Raw genomic sequence first — 19,325 nt, forward strand, 5'->3', positions numbered from 1 at the left:
TGTCTTTCATGTGTAGCCAGCCTGGTATCAATAGACAGGTATAGATGCCCATGATGACAAGTGTCCAGGCCACAGTTAGTCCTTCTTTACTGTGGTAAGGTAGAAAATGCCCTAACCTTCCTCCGGGTCAAAGCACTATATTGTTTTTACGTTACAAATAGAGCAAACTTTTCCTTTTTGAGTTGAGGAGTCTTTTCTCCTTAGCCACATCCTTCCATATTAATCCCTTACAAATTATTTTTCAGATTCCAAGGTTCATTAATTTAATTGAATCTGTTTCTAGTTTTTAATTAAATCTGAGTTTCTCCCAGTAACCTTTAGAAAAAGACAGGCGCCACGTTATCACATTGGCGAGAACAGGACTGACTGCTGAACAAGACGAACATGAGAAAGAAGTACAAAAGTCATCAGGCAGGTTTCGTATAAATTTATTTTTGTACCAAAACAATTAACATTCAAAGGCAATACTTCTATTTTACAGTATAAAATAAATTCCACTAAATTAAAAGTTGGAGTGTTTTGTTGTTGTTGTTGACAAACCACAGTAACTTTTCTATTAAAAAAAATCTACAATTTGTAGCACTTATAGAAAAAGACACCTGTTCAAAAATTCTATAAATACTCCTGGCAGATTGCAGGAGCCTATTACGCCTCTTTTTTGGCAATGTCAGCTTTCTAACATCAATTAGCCTCTAAATTTGAAAGGCACCTGGTGGCCAACATCCCATTTATTATTCAAGGCAGCCATTTTAACTTGTTTTCCCCGCATAGGCTTGGAAACTCTGAAAAACATACTAAGTCAAAAAGAATGAAGAAATCTACTATATTTGATACTAGAAAACAGTATTCTTCCCCCTTAGCTGCAAGTTTTCCTCAGGGGAACTACAAAGTGCACCAGTTAAATATGTCTGTACATTTAAAACATTAAATATGTCAACAGTGAGACTTTTTAAATATCTTGAATCAAATACTATAACACAAATATAATTTACAATACTTTGCACAGAAAACATTACACCTGAAATATAAATTTAGATATTATATAAAAATACATATACTTTCTTCCCTCATTAGAGAAGGACTTATTTGCAGGTTCCAACATGATGTAACAACTCAGAAGAACTTAACCCTTCAGAGGATCATTTGTTCGCAATAAGGTGGTACCTCTCGAACTTTGAGGTGCACAGTAGAGCAGAGCGCCAGGGATTAGATCCAAAGAATATAATCCTTTCCATAGCACACATGCAGTTTTCAGAAGAGCAACTGTACTTCTTCCAATTGGTTTAATTCTAGGAATTCATTACAAAATTGTAAAACCATGTGTAACTACCCCAAGTCCAGCATTCCCACTGGCTGTACAAGATGCATGTTCTCTATAGGGTCAGGTCCAGCATTCCTATTGGCTATACATATGTGTGTTCTCTACAGGGTCAAGTCCAGCATTCCCATTGGCTATACAAGATGTGTGCTCTCTACAGGGTCAGGAACAAGGATCATGAGTTTTGTAACATGTAAGTCATCCTTCTTAGTAGTCTTACACAACTATATGCATTGTCCTTGTTTTTTTTTTTTATAGGTAGCCAAACATATAGGAAATATGTGGTAATGCTCCATAAAATGAGTCTTAATGTACACCTCAAACTTTGAAAGCCCCAAAGTATGTTGCATCTTGATCAGGATCCAGAAAGGAAGGGTTGGACACTTGGATGCTGATTTCTTCTCCAGCTCGTAGCTTAAAGAATCCTCCAACATTTATGGAATAAAAGTGGAATTCAGAATTCCCTGACCAGTATTTGGTGCTTCCTCCCTTCATCAGAGTTTGAGAACTTGGGATGGTAACACTGGTTTTAACAACATACACCATCAGCTGAAGATACTCTGTAGCTAGGTCTCCTGAAGTTTCATGATGCCGAAAGCAAATGTTGGCATACAGGTAATAGAAGCCATCTTGGTTAACCCTTAGTTTCCCATTCCTTAAAGTCATGTTGGAGATCATGGCCCAGCCCCGGTCATGGTACCAAGACAGACTGAGTTTATGGGAACCTAAAAGAAAAGAGGCACAGGATTTAAAATCTACTCCTTGAATGAGAAAGGCATCCTCATTATTTTATTGGGTTGGTGGGGGTTGGGGGATACACCAGCATAACAGTCTTTATGCCAGTGTAATAACTTACCTTGCGGTTCATTTTCTATATAGGAATGGGTGCATTCAAATGTACTTAGTGCTCCCTGTCAGGCACATTAGAAGTACAAAGACAAAACTCACTATTCCTGCCCTCAAGGAAGCTATAGGACATTGGTGACACTGTGCTATTGCTCAGAAAAGAAGCAAAGGTGAGAACTTAAAGGACAGATACGTATAGTTGCTGTGAGAAGCCAAGAGAGAGCATTTCCACCCAGAGGGCTCAAAACTGACTCTGTGGAGTTGCTGCTAAGCCTGGGAACATAAAAAGTGAAAGAGGACTCAGCCACACAGACAGGAGCAGAAGGTCATTCCAGGCTGAAGAACTGACCAGAGTCAATTCAGACAGGAGAAACCTTGTATAGGAAAAGAATTTTCACTCTTCACATATCTTCACCTTCTGTTTTAGTTCATGGACAGGGATACGTAGAAGGAAATGAAACTGCGGGTCATAATAAGGGTGGGGAAATGGCCCAAATCCTAAACTCTATTTGTAACGCCATAAATTCACCCCACCTTGCTCGGAGTCACAGAGATGAGTAGCTTTCCCCAGCAAAGCTCAAAAAGGAAATGTTCCCAGCACTGCGCCCCCAGCTTAATAACTTCATGCAATCCACTATGACCAAAATATTGCAAAATCACTCCCAAATGCCAAGCCAATCCTTCAATCACTTCTCAGTCCTGAAATGAGGTAACAAGTGACCCTCAAGTCACTGTTTCTGGAGATGTGAAAGTTCTAAAAAAAAAAAAAAATTTCAAATCACCTGTGTGTCCAGTGCTTTTCGAAGTTCAGGTTTGTGGTATATTTTACTGGGTCTTAAAATTTTGGCAATTCTTTAATAATTCAAATTAATTAAATATCCACACTTATGTAAATACTTATTATTTACTGGAAAAGTGGTAACTAATGGGGCAAGAGTTAGAATACTGTAGAAAGGGGGCTAGAGAGATGGCTCAGCGGTTAAGAGCACTGACTGCTCTTGCAGAGGACCCAAGTTTGAGTCTCAGCACCCACATGGTGGCTAACACCCTTCCATAGCTTCAGTTCCAGGGGATTCAATACCCTCGTCTGACCTCCATGGGCACTTACACACATGCAGGCAATATACTCAAACACCTGGAATAAAAATAATGAATTAAATTTTTTTAAAAAGAATACTGTGCAAAGATCCAAAAACACATCTTTTCTCAAAGGAATTTTTAAAAATACTTCCCCAAACTAACATTGCCATCTCTTTGGAGCCGGCAAGACAGCCATGTCTCCAACTAGGGGAGCAGGGGAAGTTTGTTTCTACAGCTTGAGAGTTCTTCGGTGTGTATCATGCTGCCTACTACTTATTAGTCTTGAGGTGCTAAGAGTCAGAAATCAGCAAAGAAGATCAAGAAAAGACAACTTATCACAAGTTCTCTTTCATATGTGGAAGCCAGGAAATACACACACACACACACACACACACACACACACACACATACACACACACACACACTTGAAAAGAGAAGGGGTATTACTTGGGAATGAAGGTAATGGGGAATGAATATGGTCAAAGTACATGTCATTATGAAACCTACCACTTTGTCCAACAATATACATAAATAATTTTTTAGAAAAAAGGAAATCCAAGGACTGACACTTGAGGCCACTAAGTCATGAGCTTAGTAGATTCCAAGATCTATCAAAGCTGACAACTCTCTGATTAGGTGGATAGAAGATTTTTGTAGAATAAAAACCCTATACTAACTACCTTCCAAGAGTGGCCTGAGTTCAAGGAGCTTTGAACACCTGTATCTTTACCTAGAGAGTCAGAGGTGTCTGGGATGTGGTTTCTGGGATGTGGTCTGAGCACGTCCAAACCATACTATCACAGAAATCAACCAAATGATAGGACAAGTGGGAGAAAAATGCAGTAGTGGACAATCTACAGTAGACAATCCATCATTCAAAGACTGAGACTGCAATGGTTCTAATCCTCTGCAGAGAACAGGGGGTTCTCAAACTCCACAGCAGGGCTGTTGTAGTCCCTACCGCCTCCTAGCATGCAACAACAATCCTCCTTCTTTCCCATTGGCGATCTTATCTGGATGGATTAGGATGCCTCAAATGCAAATATCACCCTAGGGTCCCAAGTGAATGAACAGAAGACTGTAAGATCTTGCTCACTACATCATCATGAACACTGGCATTGCAGGCAGTCACCTTATCCATGTACAGGGTTCATGAAATTCAAGATGTTTCTCATTTCAGGTTACCCCATTGTCTACCTTCTTATCCAATTCCTATGCTACATTCAGTCCTTCATTCAATTCAATTAATTATCATGTACATATTTCTTAACAAAGACCAGCAAAATAACTAAAAGAAGTTCACTCATTCAATGGGATTGACCAGTTCATGTTGGAGTAAGATATGACCACAGAAGGCAAGGAAGTAACACAAAGTAATGAGAAAAGACAGGAACTCTGACAGTACCACTCCCACAGTTAGATATGTCAAGTGGAAGAAGTGTCTTTATTTCCTAGAGAGCATCTCTGTGAGCACTCATTTATGCTGGTGATCAGCCATGAGGTACTTGTATGGTGTTTTCTATGAACATTCATTCTGCCCATAGAGGAATGATTCATTCATTCTGCCTATAATGAAGAATTCTATCAAGTAGTGGCTTCTCGGGATGCTTACCACTAACAGTGGAGGGGGAGTAAGAACTGAGTGCATGCAGTACAACCTTTCATTTCCACATGTTGTAAAACACAGGGCTGACATTCAGTGACAAGGGACTTCCCTACAAAAGCTGCAGAAAATCATGGTGCCCAACAAAGTTGAGCTCAGTGAGAAAGAAGAACCAGAAAACAGGGAAAGTTTGGGTCAACCATGGATATACTAAGGAAAGGGGGTGTGCCGTTGGTGAGAGACACTATTGAAGCACGGAGCGATGTGTAGAGCACCCACAGGAGAAAGGCAGGAAAGCCAGACTGTGTGAATAAAGAACTCACAAACAAAAAAACAGTGGGAGAAAGGTGGGAAAATATCAAGGCGATGGCCTCACCTAGCAGCCTGGCATTCTATTGCTAATGAGACAGAATAGGGGCCTTTTATCCTAATCTTTCTGGCCTCTCTGGAGCCCCTATACTGGGCTCCAGGCTGTCAGATGTTAGAAAAGGGACCTCTTGCAAACATTTAGCCTGCGCAGCTCCCTAAGGAAAACCATAGTCTGATTCCTTAAAAATACTCCCTAGGTCATTTTACTTAAGAAACTTTGAAACTTCACAAACAACAGTCCACATGAGACAGATTCTGATTCCTCATGTGTAAATAAATACACAACAGAGCTCCAAAATGAAAAGGCCAAATCAAAGCCAGCTTCCTCTGAATCATCCAGTACTGGCCAGTACGGGAGAACAATGGGCCTGTGAGGCTGTTGGCCCAACCAGAGCAGCAAACTCTATTTTCTTAAACAGAAGCATCTACTAGCTCATTTCCCTACATCTAAAACTGAATAGCTGTCAGAACGTAACCAGCAGTTTTGCTGGGTTTTTTTGGCACTAATTTGATTCTAGGTGCCTGCAGAGGGAGCTTTGTAACTAAAATATGCTTGCTATTGCCAAGCAGGAGTTGGCACACAGTCTCATGCAATATTTATCCTATGCCATTTAAAATGAACTGAAAAGATAAATGTAGGGTGCATTCACAGCATACATAGCCGATGCATCCATATTAATTTGATTGCCTTTGCAAAAGTGCAAAATGGTTTTTCCACTCAGAGAAAATTAGTGTAGCCTCACCACAGGCACAAAGTGAAAAAGAGAAAATTTGTTTATGAAGCAAGCATGTAAGTCAAGTTTGGCAGTTAGAAAATCTAATGGCCCAAAAGTTGGTCTCTCACTTTTTATGTCTTCAATCAGGTGTGCTCTCTCCATGGCCTATGGTATGATAAAGGCTTTGAAATCATTTATCAAAAGTTATACTTTTTTATGTGCATGCATGTTATGCCTGCATGTATTCAAGTGTACCCATGTCATCCAGCGCCTGTAGAGGTCAGAAGAGGGTGTCAGGTACCCTGGAACTGGAGTTACTGAGAGCTGTTTGCCACCATGTGGGAACCAAACCCAGATCCTCTGTAAGGGCAGTCAGTGCTCTTAACTAAGGAGCCAACTCTCCAGCTCCTAGACTTTTTTTTTTTTAACTATTAAAAAGCTAGACTTTTTAAACTCAGAAGAAAAAAGAAAAAGCTTGCCTTAAGTCATTTGTAGAATGAAGTGGAATGTACATAATTATTTAATTAAACTCAAATAACAATTACAAATCATATTCACTGAGTGCCATATGCCCCCTTCCTCCCAGAACTATGATCTTCGTAGCCACCTCACAATGTGGATGTGATGTCCACGGTCATTGCAGATGTGATGACGTTGAAGCAGATTCCAATTCTCTGTGCAAGGTCACAGGGCCAGTAAGTACTAGAATTTTTGTCACTAGATACTACACTGACCTCCTTCTTACAAGAACACATAAAACTCTTGAGTTACTTCTCCCTAACAAAGTCAACACAAGCACCTAGCAGCCAGCTCATAGGATAATGTATAGCACAGACTTGGAGATTAACTAGAGTAGAATTTCAACTTCTAATTCTGACACCACTGTGACTTTAAGCAAATGACAAACTATATGAACCTCTGCCTCCCTGTCTGCAAAATCTGAATGATAATTACTACCCTGTAGTGTTGTAAGGATGAGAGATAATGAATGCAGAACAAAATGCCTCAGCCATGGAGGTACTCACTGTGTAGGGCACCATAGTACTAAGAGTAATGTTCAATCACCACTCTACCATAATGTTCACTGGAATCTTTTTGATCTTTCCCTAGCCCAAGGTGAATAACCAAAGGAGCTGTGTGATGGTTACCTGGTACATTAAAGTAGCTATAGGCACACAGCTCTGGGTTCTCATTTTCTCTAGTAATCAGGTCTCTTCTATGAAGCTAAACATTTACCACCGAGGAAGGGAGAATACAGTCTTCAAAGAAGGGACAGGATGCCTCAGCTTTCTGAGGACTACTGTCTCATAAAGACAGTTTGTTAACCCCACAAGCCCCTCTGTGGAAGACAGTTAAATCTCTGGCTTCTTGAGTGAATGAATTCAGCAATGGGAATGTGTCAACTATGGTGTGAGTAAAAGAGATGAGCATCCTGAGCAAATGTCCTTCTCAGTTTTGTGCTCCCAACTGGCAATTGTTTAAAATAAATACCCCCCAGGGGTGGGGCTGGAGAGATAGCACAGTGGTTAAGAACACTGACTGTTCTTGCAGAAGACCCAGGTTCAAATCGCAGCACCCACATGGCAGCTAACAACTGTCCGTAACTCCAGTTCCAGGGGATCCGACAGCCTCTTCTGTCCTCCGTGGGCATTGCATGACACGGGTGCACTCACATACATGCAGGCAATTCACACATACACATAAAATAAAAATAATAAATAAAATATTTTTTAAAAAATAAACACCTCTTCAGTGACCTAAAAATGAATACAGGGATAGCATGCATGGTGACATAACTGACAAGGCAGGTATCAACTGAGGTTGTACATCCTTCTTTTGGTTGAGAAGTAAAGATGCTCAAAAGTTTTAGTAACAGGCTAATAACGGGTTTGAGTAGTCCATTGGACTGATAAATGCCTCTCAGGCTAGATGCAAATATAACTTACCTGATGGGATATTGGTGGTATTGATGGTGAGATGGGCAAAAGGCCGAGTTTCGGACTTGCTCCTCTTGACCAGATCAAACCAGGAACCTTCCACTGTAGCTGGAGATGACAGAAACCAGGTGAGCTCAAAGACTAGAGACCCTATGGGACTTCAAATATTCAGATAAACTCACAATTACCTGGATATGCAGTGATGTGTTGTGACCTAACAATATGTTGTAATTCCTGAAATAAAAAGAGAATTTTATTTATAAGCTCAGTCTTTTTGTAAAGCAGTAAGAAAATTTAGAACTACTAGCTGTATAATCAACGGATGCTGGAAGTGCGGAGATGGCAAATTCCTGACTGTTGTATTCTTAGATGCTGATTCCAAAGAATGAGGTGGATTTGCTTAAAAAGTCCACCACACATACCATCAAACAAAACCTTTTAATTATAAAACATAAAATAATTGAGCATAATTAAAAATTTGTAACAAGTGCACAAATGGAGATGATGTTAGCAAGGAAAACACAAATACGCAGAATATATGACCCTCTTAAATCTTCAGTGAGCCTCTCTTCAAGTCTATTTCATTAGTGAACTCCTGTTATAATGCTGAGGCTTGGCCCGCAGAAAGCAGAGTGATGCCTGTAGTTAAGCTTTTATTTTAAAGTTACATGGCATTTAAAGTACTATATGGAGCCCTAAGAGCTTTTAGAGTACCAATAATTAACTTAAAATATTGCTGCCAATAGACATCTAGAAGCATAGGCCAGGAAAAGGACGAGCACAAGTAGAGGGAGTGTAGGTAATTGCATATCTCAATTTGGGCTCACAGAATGAAGGCTCTATCAGGTAGCCACATGGTCATCTGAATTCAGATGTTACTTATCATGAGATGTGCCATCGTGGACCATAAAAAGGCAGAGTGGATAAGAGCTATGGCTTTTAGTGTGGTTCAAGTCTTAGTTTAAAGAGAGGATGCTAAGAGCACTCTGGCTAGGAAGATTAAATGAGATAATGCAGGTAAAGCTCTTAGCCGAGTGCCCAGGAGAGTCAGACCCCTAGATGCTAAAACACAGGAGAGCTTCTCGATTTTCATCTTATTCAGATAATCACTCATGCTAACCACAACCACCCCATGATGTTTAAAAAACAGCCCATTGGGACTGGAGAAATGGCTTAGTGGTTAAGAACACTGGTTGTTCTTGCAGAAGACCCTGGTTCGAATCCCAGCACCCACATGGTAGCTAACAACTGTCTATAACTCCAGTCCTGGGGGGATCTGGCAGCCTCTTCTGACCTCCGCGGGCATTGCACAACACAGGTGCACTTATCTACATGCAGGCAATACATGCATACACATAAAATAAAAATAATAAATAAAATTAAAAAAAAAAAACCAGCCCATGCAACAAGTTCTACCAGAGTCTGGAAAGGAAGGTTTTTCAGACCTACAGACAGGTGAATGGGTAGATTTAACAATACAAGCTCACTTCATATCACCTAGAAGTGTCTGGACATAACATTTATTCTTCTCTCTGCCTTCAGGATCCCTAAAGGAGATAAGAATCTATTCTATTTTCAATAACGCTTTGGAGACACAGCATGATAGATTTCAGCTACCTATTCCAAATTCTTACAGTCACAATGTGACTGATTTTTAGAAAGAGACCATAGAGGCAAGGAATCATCTAAAGTCAGCTTCTACCATGGCCTAGACCTGGTTCCTTACACAGCCCTGGGAGCCCACTGCAGGGGAATCTGGGCAGATGGTGGCTCCTGGCATTGAACAACACAGTAGTCCTCAACAGGCTTCCTTTCCCTCCTGACTCCTGATAACCTCTGCTCTTATGGGTCTTTACTCAAGACCTTTGGGTTACCAGTGATGCCTCAATTTCTTGAATTTCCAGGCTTGGGTTCCACAGCATTCACAATGGAGATCATATATATGTATAGTATATATCTTTATAACCATGTATGTTTTTACACATTTATACATGCATAGTATATTATACATTGTGCATAATTTTATGTTTACATATACAGTACATCTTTAGCCATTGTGTTTCTTTACATGTATATCATATATACTTATATATAACATATATATACATATATTAGAATAGGAACCTTGGAGATAGAGTTATTCAGAGATTTAAAGCCACCCCCTTATTTTCCCATTAACTGACTTGCTTCAGCATCAGGGGCTAGAAGCTGAGCAGAAATGCAATTCATTCCTACAACTCCCTTCCCCGTATTCCCTCACCTCCTCTACATGCAGCCTGATTATGGAAAAAAAACAAGAAAAATGTCTTTGTGACCAATACGGTGATTCTCAAAATTGAGGGTATGCGCCAGTTCCCAGGAGTGCATGCTGGCACTGACTGCGGTACAGACAGCCTAGTCTGTGATCCAGGAGGTCTGAGCTGGGGTCTCAGGACTTGCATTTCTAGCAAATGAGCTGGTGCTGTTAGCCTGGTACCCCAGTTGAGATTGACAAGCCCTCTGCAAGAATTCCCACATGAGCAAATGAGGAAATTACCTGAAAGCTTGAGAAGACCAAAGCAGCAGACTCCAGCCTCTGATTAAATGGGCAAGGACTTTTTTCTCTCTCACCTAGGAATGCACTTTCCTTGCCCATTCAATCAGTGGCTTCTGGGTCAGAGTCACCACAGATCCATTTAGTTACAAGAAAATTCGATAAATAGCACCTCTCAGAGGCACTTTCAATGCCTGCTGTCAGGGGGAAAAAGGTTTCATGTCCCAGGATGAATTAGATCTCTCATTAGAGACCCATGAGGTAATGCTGTTTTTGTGTTATTTCTCTGGGGTATGCAAGAATTGCAGTTCCTCACAGAAATTCAGTAAGAAAGTTTCAGCATAAAGAAGGGAGCTTATGATGAGTTCACGATCTCAGGTCACAAAAAAATGCATTGTGATATATGTGTCTCCACCTTGGCTTTTTGAGCTCCAAAGTAATATGTGCAACCATAGATATAACATTCTTCTAAATCTATGCTTTTAAGTTATCTTTGAGATTTGGGACTGTAAAACTAGAATTCTTGGCTAGGGAGCTAGCTCAGTCAGAAGAGTAGGTAAGGACATTAGTTCCATCCTTAGATTTCATGTTTAATTTTTTTTTTTTTTTTTTTTAAAGTCAGACATCCTTGTAATCCCCAGCACTGAGGAGGCAAAGACAGGTAGATCCTTGGGGCACCCTAGCCAGCCTGGCCTAATCACTGAGCTCCAGGCTCCTGAGGAACAATACCCCAGGTTAACCTCTGGCTTCCACATACATGCACACACACATTCACACATGTGTAACCCCACACACACTGTTCTCCCTCTCTCTCTCTCTCTCTCTCTCTCTCTCTCTCTCTCACTTTCTCTTTCTTGTGGATAGAACTTGATGCATCCCAGTGGGGGACTTGGCTGCAGTTCTTGGGGGGGAACTTTGGGGTTACCCTGATCCTATTCACAGCCTATCTAACTCCACTGATCTCATATTGATTTGATAATTTTTAAAAGATGTCCCAAGGTGATTCTAATATCCAGCAGATGTTGAGAGATGTTATTGCTAAATGCACGTTCCCATGAACACTCATTTGGTAACGCCCATATTCAGTCAAAGGTTTAATCTCACAAGTTGTATTCTTATTCATGTACTGAAAAATAAGTGACTTCTTACATTTGTAGCTAGCCATGTGTTTCCCTTGTATTACCATATTTGATTTTGTTTGTTTGTTTGTTTGTTTTTTGACAGGGTCTCCCTAGTCCCAGTCAGTCTAGAAGCCACAATGTGGACCAGGAATTACCATATTTGAATTTAAGAAGAAGCAGCCTGGGTGACCACTACCGCATTTCTGGAATGAGAATGGAGGCAAAGAGAATAAAAAGACTCACTTGACTAAGTTGGTATTTGAACCTCTTCCAGATCTATGCTCATTCCCCTTGACAGGGCTCATCATCAAATACACTCCTGGAAGCTGCAAAGAAAGTGCCTGTCCTGTCCAGTAGTTCCTTAGAACAGTGCCCTCCTTGAAATAATCACATGAAGAGGGACCATGCCTTATCTGGGCATCTGGCTGCTATGTTGGGAATCTGGCAAAAAAAAAAAAAAAAAAAAAAGGGGGGCCTAAAGGCCAGGAAATCTGATATCAGAATTCCAAGGGCTTCAGAAAACAATTGGCTCAAAACCATCCCAGTCATGTCTGGCCCTAACAGGTAAATCCCCAAAACTGAGGCACACAGGCCCTGTGACCAGGGGCAGCACACCTCCAAACACACATACTAACATGTCCTCTCCACAAAACAGGGCCACTCTGCTTTGCCCTTCCCTGAAAAACTAGACACTGGGGTTGGGGATATGGCCCAGTTGGTAGAGTGCTTGCCTCCCGTGCATGAAGCCCTGGGTTCCATCTCCAGCACTGAATAACACTGGGCCTGGTGGTACACACCTTGTTATCCCAGCACTCAGGAAGAAGAGGAGGGAGAATCAGGAGTTCAAGTCATCCTGTACTAAACAGTGAGTTTAAGGCCAGCATAGGATCCATGAGACCCTGTCTCAAAACAAAACAACAACAAGGAAAGAGTAAACCCTGTCTCAAATAATAATAATAATAATAGTTCACAGACCAGACGCTTTGTTTTCTATATCCCAAGCATAAACCTTTCTTGAATGCTCCATAACCTTTTTCATTTTAAAGATTATACAGACCCTCTGAAGAGGGACCCAAACTTCCCCTCAAATGACAATTCTACTTGTTTCTAAGCTTGCATTTACATTGATTTTCACCCACAATAGATTTCTATATCTCAAGTTTAGTTTATTTGAGCATTTACATTTTTTCTTCTTTTTTAATTTTAAAATTTGTTGAATTCTTTCTTCCAAAGTATCATCATTCAAACAATACTGTTTCTTTCTTTAAATTCAAAAAGTTCTGTTAATCTAATTTGAGGAAATACTACAAACAGTATTCTAACCCCTTTCTTCCAACAAATAGATGAATGAGATCTTTATAAAGCTTTACATATATCTTAAGTTAGCTATAAATGAATAAAAACCAGTATAGCTCAGTGACATGACCATCAGGCATACATCCTAGGTTCAATCCCTGCTAATGGCAAATAAATAAATAACCAGAAAAACATCCCATGCAATCTTCCTTACCTACAGTATCAGAATACCCACAGATTTGCATAGTGCAGGTAACTTCGCACCTGCAAGGCTCAAGAAAACATCTCAGGGCAGAAGCCAGGGTGGTTTCGAGGATGAGGAGTTGGGCCCCTCCCTCCCTACTTCTTGGCTAGGAGTCACTATCAAGTTAACATCAAGAGAACCTGATTTTCTCCCTGACTCCCTATCCTGAAAGATCAGCAATCTGACTTCCCAGAATACAGTTACATGCAAAAGGCAAAAAGTAATTGATCCTTGGTTCCTACAGCCACAGCCTACCCAAGACAGCTAGGATCACTTGGGAGGCAGAGGCAGGCAGATCTCTGTGAGTTCAAGGCCAGCCTGGTCTACATAGTGAGTTCCAGGACAGCTGGGCTACAGGGAGACCCTGCTTCAAAAAGAACCCCTCCCCAAAAAAAACTTCACATGAATGGATGAATTTGTGGTGAAACCCCAATAAGGAGCTTTTCCAGAAAATGTATTCATTTTTAGATAAGCGGGATTTGAGCCTAAATTATAATAGCGTCTTTTAACCCTTAAAACAGAATTTTTAAAAAGGTGGGGAGGGACTGAACCAAGTAGACGGCTAAAGAAATCATAGCCCAGGATAAAAGAAACCTTCTGACACACTGCCACCTAGTGGACATCATGTAAAATTGACAAGCCTGGGACACCGCCCCAGCTAGACTTAACCGTTTAAAAGGAGGCAAGAAAAGTTTCACAACAACTTAAAACGCGTTCTGTTTACATTCCATTAATTTTCACCTTTTCTGCCAGAGTATGACTGAACAAACAGGAAAACAACCAATTTTATTTTTTTAATTTCAACTGTCATTTAACTCATAGAAAAAAATGTTGGGCTTTTACAATTTCTCATCCAAGAGTGCAATTCCCAGGTGTGCCATAAGGAAAACTTTCAGACTGTTAGGATCCAGCTCCCTCCAGACCTTTGAACTTGTGTTTTAAAATGATTTAGGAACTTTGACCAACGGCTGGACAGGAGGAACATATTGCATGATTAGGAAGCCACTCATCTCCATAAGTTGGATCCACTTAGAGGAAGCCACACTGTAGAACAAATACAAACACTGAGGAGTACTTTCTAGTGTCCTGAGAAGTTATGGGAATTTTTCTCTGGGTACTTTAGATATTTACAGCCAACACTTTTGCAAACTCAACTAAATATAACTGCCAAAACAAGACCTTGATAATACTCCTATTCAGTAGTAAACTGGTCTTAAGTTTGTTGGACTGCAATATTTTTTCATCTTTCAAAATAATAAAAATAGATTTAGGTTTTGACTGAGGGTATTCCCAAATGCACCAGTTCGGCAAAAAGGTAAAGTTGCTGGAGTCTGGGTTTATCAGACTGCAAATCCCACCTATGTGCTATGACATGAATCATGTGATCTGTATGGTACTTGTCAATCAGAACAGAGAAGAAGCAATTTGTACAGCCAGATGCTTTGGAAACAACAGGCACCAGTCAGGAGCTAAGGTCTCAGGTGGCTGCTTCCCTCTGCAGCACCAGTAGCAGCTGCAGGGACATCTGGCTGGTTGAACAAGGATTTAACACCCCGTTTGCCAGATATAATACAGGGTTCATACACTTGTTAACATATGTAATGCATTCATTTTAACATCTTAATGATACCCTTCATGTAATTCTTCTCCAACCTAGTTACAAGAATAGTGCATTCATCAGCGAGTTAGCACATGAATGCCACACTCCGGTTGCTTCTGAAAATGAATAGCTATAGGTTTACTATTCCTGCAGAGAAGTCCTATAGAACCCATCCTTTCTGCCACAGCCCTGTACCACAGCCTTCCTTCATCTGGATTACAGTAATAGCCTTTTGCTTCCTTGCCCTGTCTCCAGTCCTCCTCAGCATTGTTGCCAGAAGGAGCATCTTAAAACACAAATGAAGCCCGTCCCTTCTTTTCCTAAAATCCTCCAGGAGCTCCTGGTAACTTGAGGAATAAGCCCATGTCCTGTGTCTTATGAGGCCCTGCATGACTGGGCCTGTGTGATAATGTAAGATAAAAAGAAATAAAGAATTGTGTTGGTGTAGCAAAAGGCACCGTAAGATTAACTGGTCAAGTCTATAAAATCCTGTAATCTCTCTATTGGAAGACCCACCTTTCTAATTTCATGGGTCAATCGCCTGGTCATAGGATCACCCTCAGGAAGGTAGGTTCACCTTAAGTCATACTAAATAGATGGGTGGGATATCTAGTGCGTTAAGAAGATAATGAACTTTTCCTGCCTGGAATCCTGCCTCCTAGTGCAGTGCTTCGGAACCTGGCCACAGACATGTAGGCCTCTGTAAGTCTGCCCACTTCTCCTTTTCTTCTTCATATCACTTTTCTAAACATGCTTTCTTTAACGTTTTGGGCTGCCCTAGCGTCTTGTATTTCTTCACTTATTCTCTAAAGCTTCCTTCTCCTCGCCTTGAGCCTGACCTCCTTGCAGGCGCTAAGCTGTGAGGCTTCATGGCCTTTGTCCTTCTCCTCTCTAGTCTCCTCCTCAGGGCAGCTGCTGAGATGACCAGTTCACCTGCCCTGATGATTGTTCTTTAAATTTCTAATAAAATCATGCTAAAGCCTCTTTTGGATTCATTCTTAAATTCTTTTATGAATGTGACTTAAGAACCCTGAGGGGGGCACCCTTTCTCCCCTTTATCTATTGGGTCTGCATCCAAGGTTCCGGGCATGTTACTCCTAAAATTCTTGGATTTTTTGAATGGCACAACTGATGGAAGCATCTTTTGTTATTCTTAAATTTTTTGCAACTAGACCTATTCATGCTAATGAATGACTCAGAGGATGGGAACTGGTGGCCAGAGTAACCTATTACATGATTAGGAGATTGGAGTTTTCAGGTCCACTCACAACCTCCACTGTGGGAGAGGGACTGGAGATGGAGTTCAATCACCAATGTTAGGCCCACACAACAAAATCTCCACAAAACTCCTAAATAATGAGATTTCGAGATCTTCAGAACTACCTTAAGGAGTGGAATGGTGAGTCCTGAAAGGATGCTCCCATGAACCAAAGCACTGCAGAATGGGGACTGGGCTGAAGTATCAAGATTAACAAATGAAAGAAGCCAGTTTGCAGAGGAAGTGCTTCCTCAGCCCAACCTGGGCTTTATCTAACTGAACAGGCTCCTAAGAAGAAAGACCACAAATACAAACTGGGGGCTGGGGAGTACTAGGTCTCATTAAGAGCTACGCACAAGCTTTGGGGGCTCTTTCCTCAGCTTGCTAGCCCACTCTCATTCTTGAGAATCATTTTTCTTTATAAACTTTCTCTAACCATGTGCCCTTGGCACACTCTTTGCCTTGAGATACAACAACGTGGAATCTGGTGCCCTCTGAACTCAGATTCCCTGCTTGGCACGCCTAAGCCTAAGCATGCTTTCCCTGACACTCTGGGCTCTCTCACTGTTTCTCTGACCTCCATGGCTAATTTAATAGCATGGCTTTCTCTCCATCTTCCCTCCTTTGGCAACTTTTGAGATTTCCAACTTGTCAGTACTGCTGCTTTTCTCTCAAACTCTAGTAAACTTGAGCTTCCTTTGAAGTCTGTTTTTAAATTTTCTTACTAATGAGAGACGCGGTTTCTTACGAAGTTTTCTTACTAATGAGGGACACTGTTTTTCCCCTGTATCACAATTGGCAAGTAATTGTGATACAGGGGAAACTGGGGTCCATTCTTGGGGTTTTTAGTCTCATTCATAAAAGAATTTTAAGGATGGACGCAAAAACAAGAGGACAATTTTATTAGAGTTTAAAAGAAAAGCTCCAAGGCCAGGTGAGCTGCAAATCTCAGCAGCTGCCAGGAAAATATGGAGACTGGCAGAAAAACAGGACATGCTGTTTTAAGCTAATGGAGGGCAGATGGATGGTGGGTTGGGGGGAGGCACTTTAGAGAAAGAATATGAAGCCCAAAGTGTTAGGGAAAGAAGAGAGGAGAAGTTACGATCTTCTAAGCAATTCAGAAAACCTGGTAGACTTACTACTATAGGGCCAGGTAAGCTACTGCACTAGGGGTGGGGATTGTGGTGAGGAAAAATACATTATCTCCTTAACGGACTAATTTTATTTTGCCTATCTCTTTAGCATGGTTTAAGATGAGCCCACCTTCCTAAGGGTCTTGGGCCAGCCAGCTGACTCAGCACAACTAGAATGATATGACTCCACCCAAGACAGAGAATCTGTTCTCTTGACCTGAGGAAGTTTTTCCTTAACCTGCCTTTATTACTACTCCAACAATTGCTCAGAAGTACAGATAACAACACAAGACTCTTGGGTTCTGAATCATAGACAACCAGTTGTCTATAGCATCTAAAGGGTTAGAAACTGTTAAATTAACAAGACGACCCCTGGGAGAAGACTGGTCAGGAGGACAAAATCTCTGGCCTGGAAAAAGACCCAACTTTCCAGTTTTGCTAGCATAGGACCACCCGAGGACGGTGGGTTCACCTTAAGTCATGCTAAAGAGATGTGTGGAATACCCAGTGCTCGCTGAGACAAACTTTTCCTGCCCAGAATCCACACCCCTAAGCGCAGCTCCCTTATAACCTCCTCTTTTTCTTCATATCTCCTTTCTAATCATGTTTTTCCTGATGCTTTGGGCTGCCCAAACCTCTTTGTATATCTTTACTGTTTTTCTAGAGCTCCCTTCCCCTCCCCATCATGTGTCTGACTTCCATGTCTAAACCAGCATGGCTTTTTTTCCCTCTCCTCCATCCTCCTCAAGGCAGATGTTGAGATTTACAGCTTGCTTACCCTCAGGATTTTTTCCTTAAGTTCTATTAAAATTGTCCTAAAGCTTCTATTTGAGGCTGTTCTTAAATTCTTTTATGAATGAGATTAGGCTCCCTGTTATTCCTCTGTATCAATTGCTTAAAGAGGAAAACCAACATATTTGTCATAAGAAGTTTTGCAAGTGAAAACAGCTTTCCATTGAGCTGGGTTACCATGCCTTCCTGACTGTTAAACTTAGCTCTTCCTCCCCCCAAGGATGTCTGCAATGCTGGGGGTTCTGGCCACATGGAGCTGTGTAATAGAATCTGGCTTCACATTTATGGACACCTTGACACCTGCTGTTCCTTGGATACCTGAGCATTTCCTCAGTGGCTCATCTTTAGCCAGAAGGCTTTTACTTCCAAGCCGTCTTCCAAGGCACAGAAAGAGCAAGCCACGCTGTGCAGCCAATACAGAGGCAGTATTTAGAATCAGTGTCTCAATTTTGTCCCCTCCCCTAAAGCTCAGAAAGATACATTACATAGCCCAGGTTCTTAGGAAGAATGAGCAGTTGACAGTTCAAAAGCACTCCATAGCAAAGACCTTTAAAACAACACAGGGTGTGGGGCTGTACCCCTTTAATCCTGCTCTTGGGAGGCAGAGGAGGTGGATCTCTGTGAGATCAACCTAGTCCACATAGTGACTTCCAGGCAGACCAGGACTAGGGAAACCCTGTCAAAGAAAAAAAGGAAAAAAAGAAAAAAAGACCGTCAAAGCAGTCTGCTGCGTAAACACATGCACAATAGGAAACAGCCCTTAGTCCAGTTTCCTTAGACAAAGTCTCTCAAAGCCCCAAAGCTCCAGGATGGAGGGAGGGCTAGAGGCAACAACTCGCCATCTGCATGGGGGATGAGGTGCAAAAGGAGTCGGTCAACCCAGAAAGTAGAGGAAGGAGAAGGCAGAAAGGGTGTCACACTCACTGAACCTGAGGGACCTGCTCACTGAACAACGGCCAGTACAGTCTATGCAAATTCCCAGTGAAGAACTTGACCAAAATCTGGGTTGGCCTCCTCCCGTTGGCCCAAATACTGCCACTGGGGTACCATTTCCTCCAGGAGCAAGTAGAGGAGACACATATCCGCCACTGCTAATACACCTTCCACACCAAGGAGCCGAGGAACAGCTTGTCCTTGTTTTCGTATAGCAGAGTGATGCTTTTCCTGGCAGGGTGAGGAGTATGCTGGGAATAGAAAATTAGTTTTTATTGTTTAACCTTCATGGTTTAAATAAGGTAGCTTCTGCTAGAAAGGTCCCCTTGGGCTTTCATACAGTAGCCTTATGACAGTAGTATTAGTCTTCATAAAGAGCCCAATTTTAAAATGTCTTACACTATGCTAACTCATTTTTAAAAGAAGTTGGATGTAGGGGCTCAAGCACAGTTGTGCCTCTGCGTTGCTCTGCCTACTGAAACAAGAGTGCCAGCCTTACACCAGCAGCGCTTTCCACATTCCCTAACTCTCACATCCTCAAAAAAA

At 41.5% G+C, this 19,325-nt stretch overlaps 1 protein-coding gene across 1 annotated transcript in view; it reads right to left on the reverse strand.

Moving 5' to 3' along the window:
* Window positions 1-447: 447 nt before the first annotated feature.
* Tnfsf11 (TNF superfamily member 11) overlaps window positions 448-19,325 on the reverse strand; it is a 37,659-nt gene continuing 18,781 nt past the window's right edge. The window contains exons 3-5 of the mRNA XM_008854681.2: window positions 8,058-8,103; window positions 7,879-7,977; window positions 448-2,043 (exon numbers count right to left, since the gene is read on the reverse strand). Coding sequence (XP_008852903.1) covers window positions 1,637-2,043; window positions 7,879-7,977; window positions 8,058-8,103 — 552 coding nt within the window. The 3' untranslated portion in view covers window positions 448-1,636. The remainder of the gene's footprint in view (window positions 2,044-7,878; window positions 7,978-8,057; window positions 8,104-19,325) is intronic.

This window comes from Nannospalax galili, unplaced genomic scaffold (genome assembly GCF_000622305.1).
Source record: "Nannospalax galili isolate Female #2095 unplaced genomic scaffold, S.galili_v1.0 scaffold386, whole genome shotgun sequence".
In the NCBI taxonomy this organism is placed as follows: Eukaryota; Metazoa; Chordata; class Mammalia; order Rodentia; family Spalacidae; genus Nannospalax; species Nannospalax galili.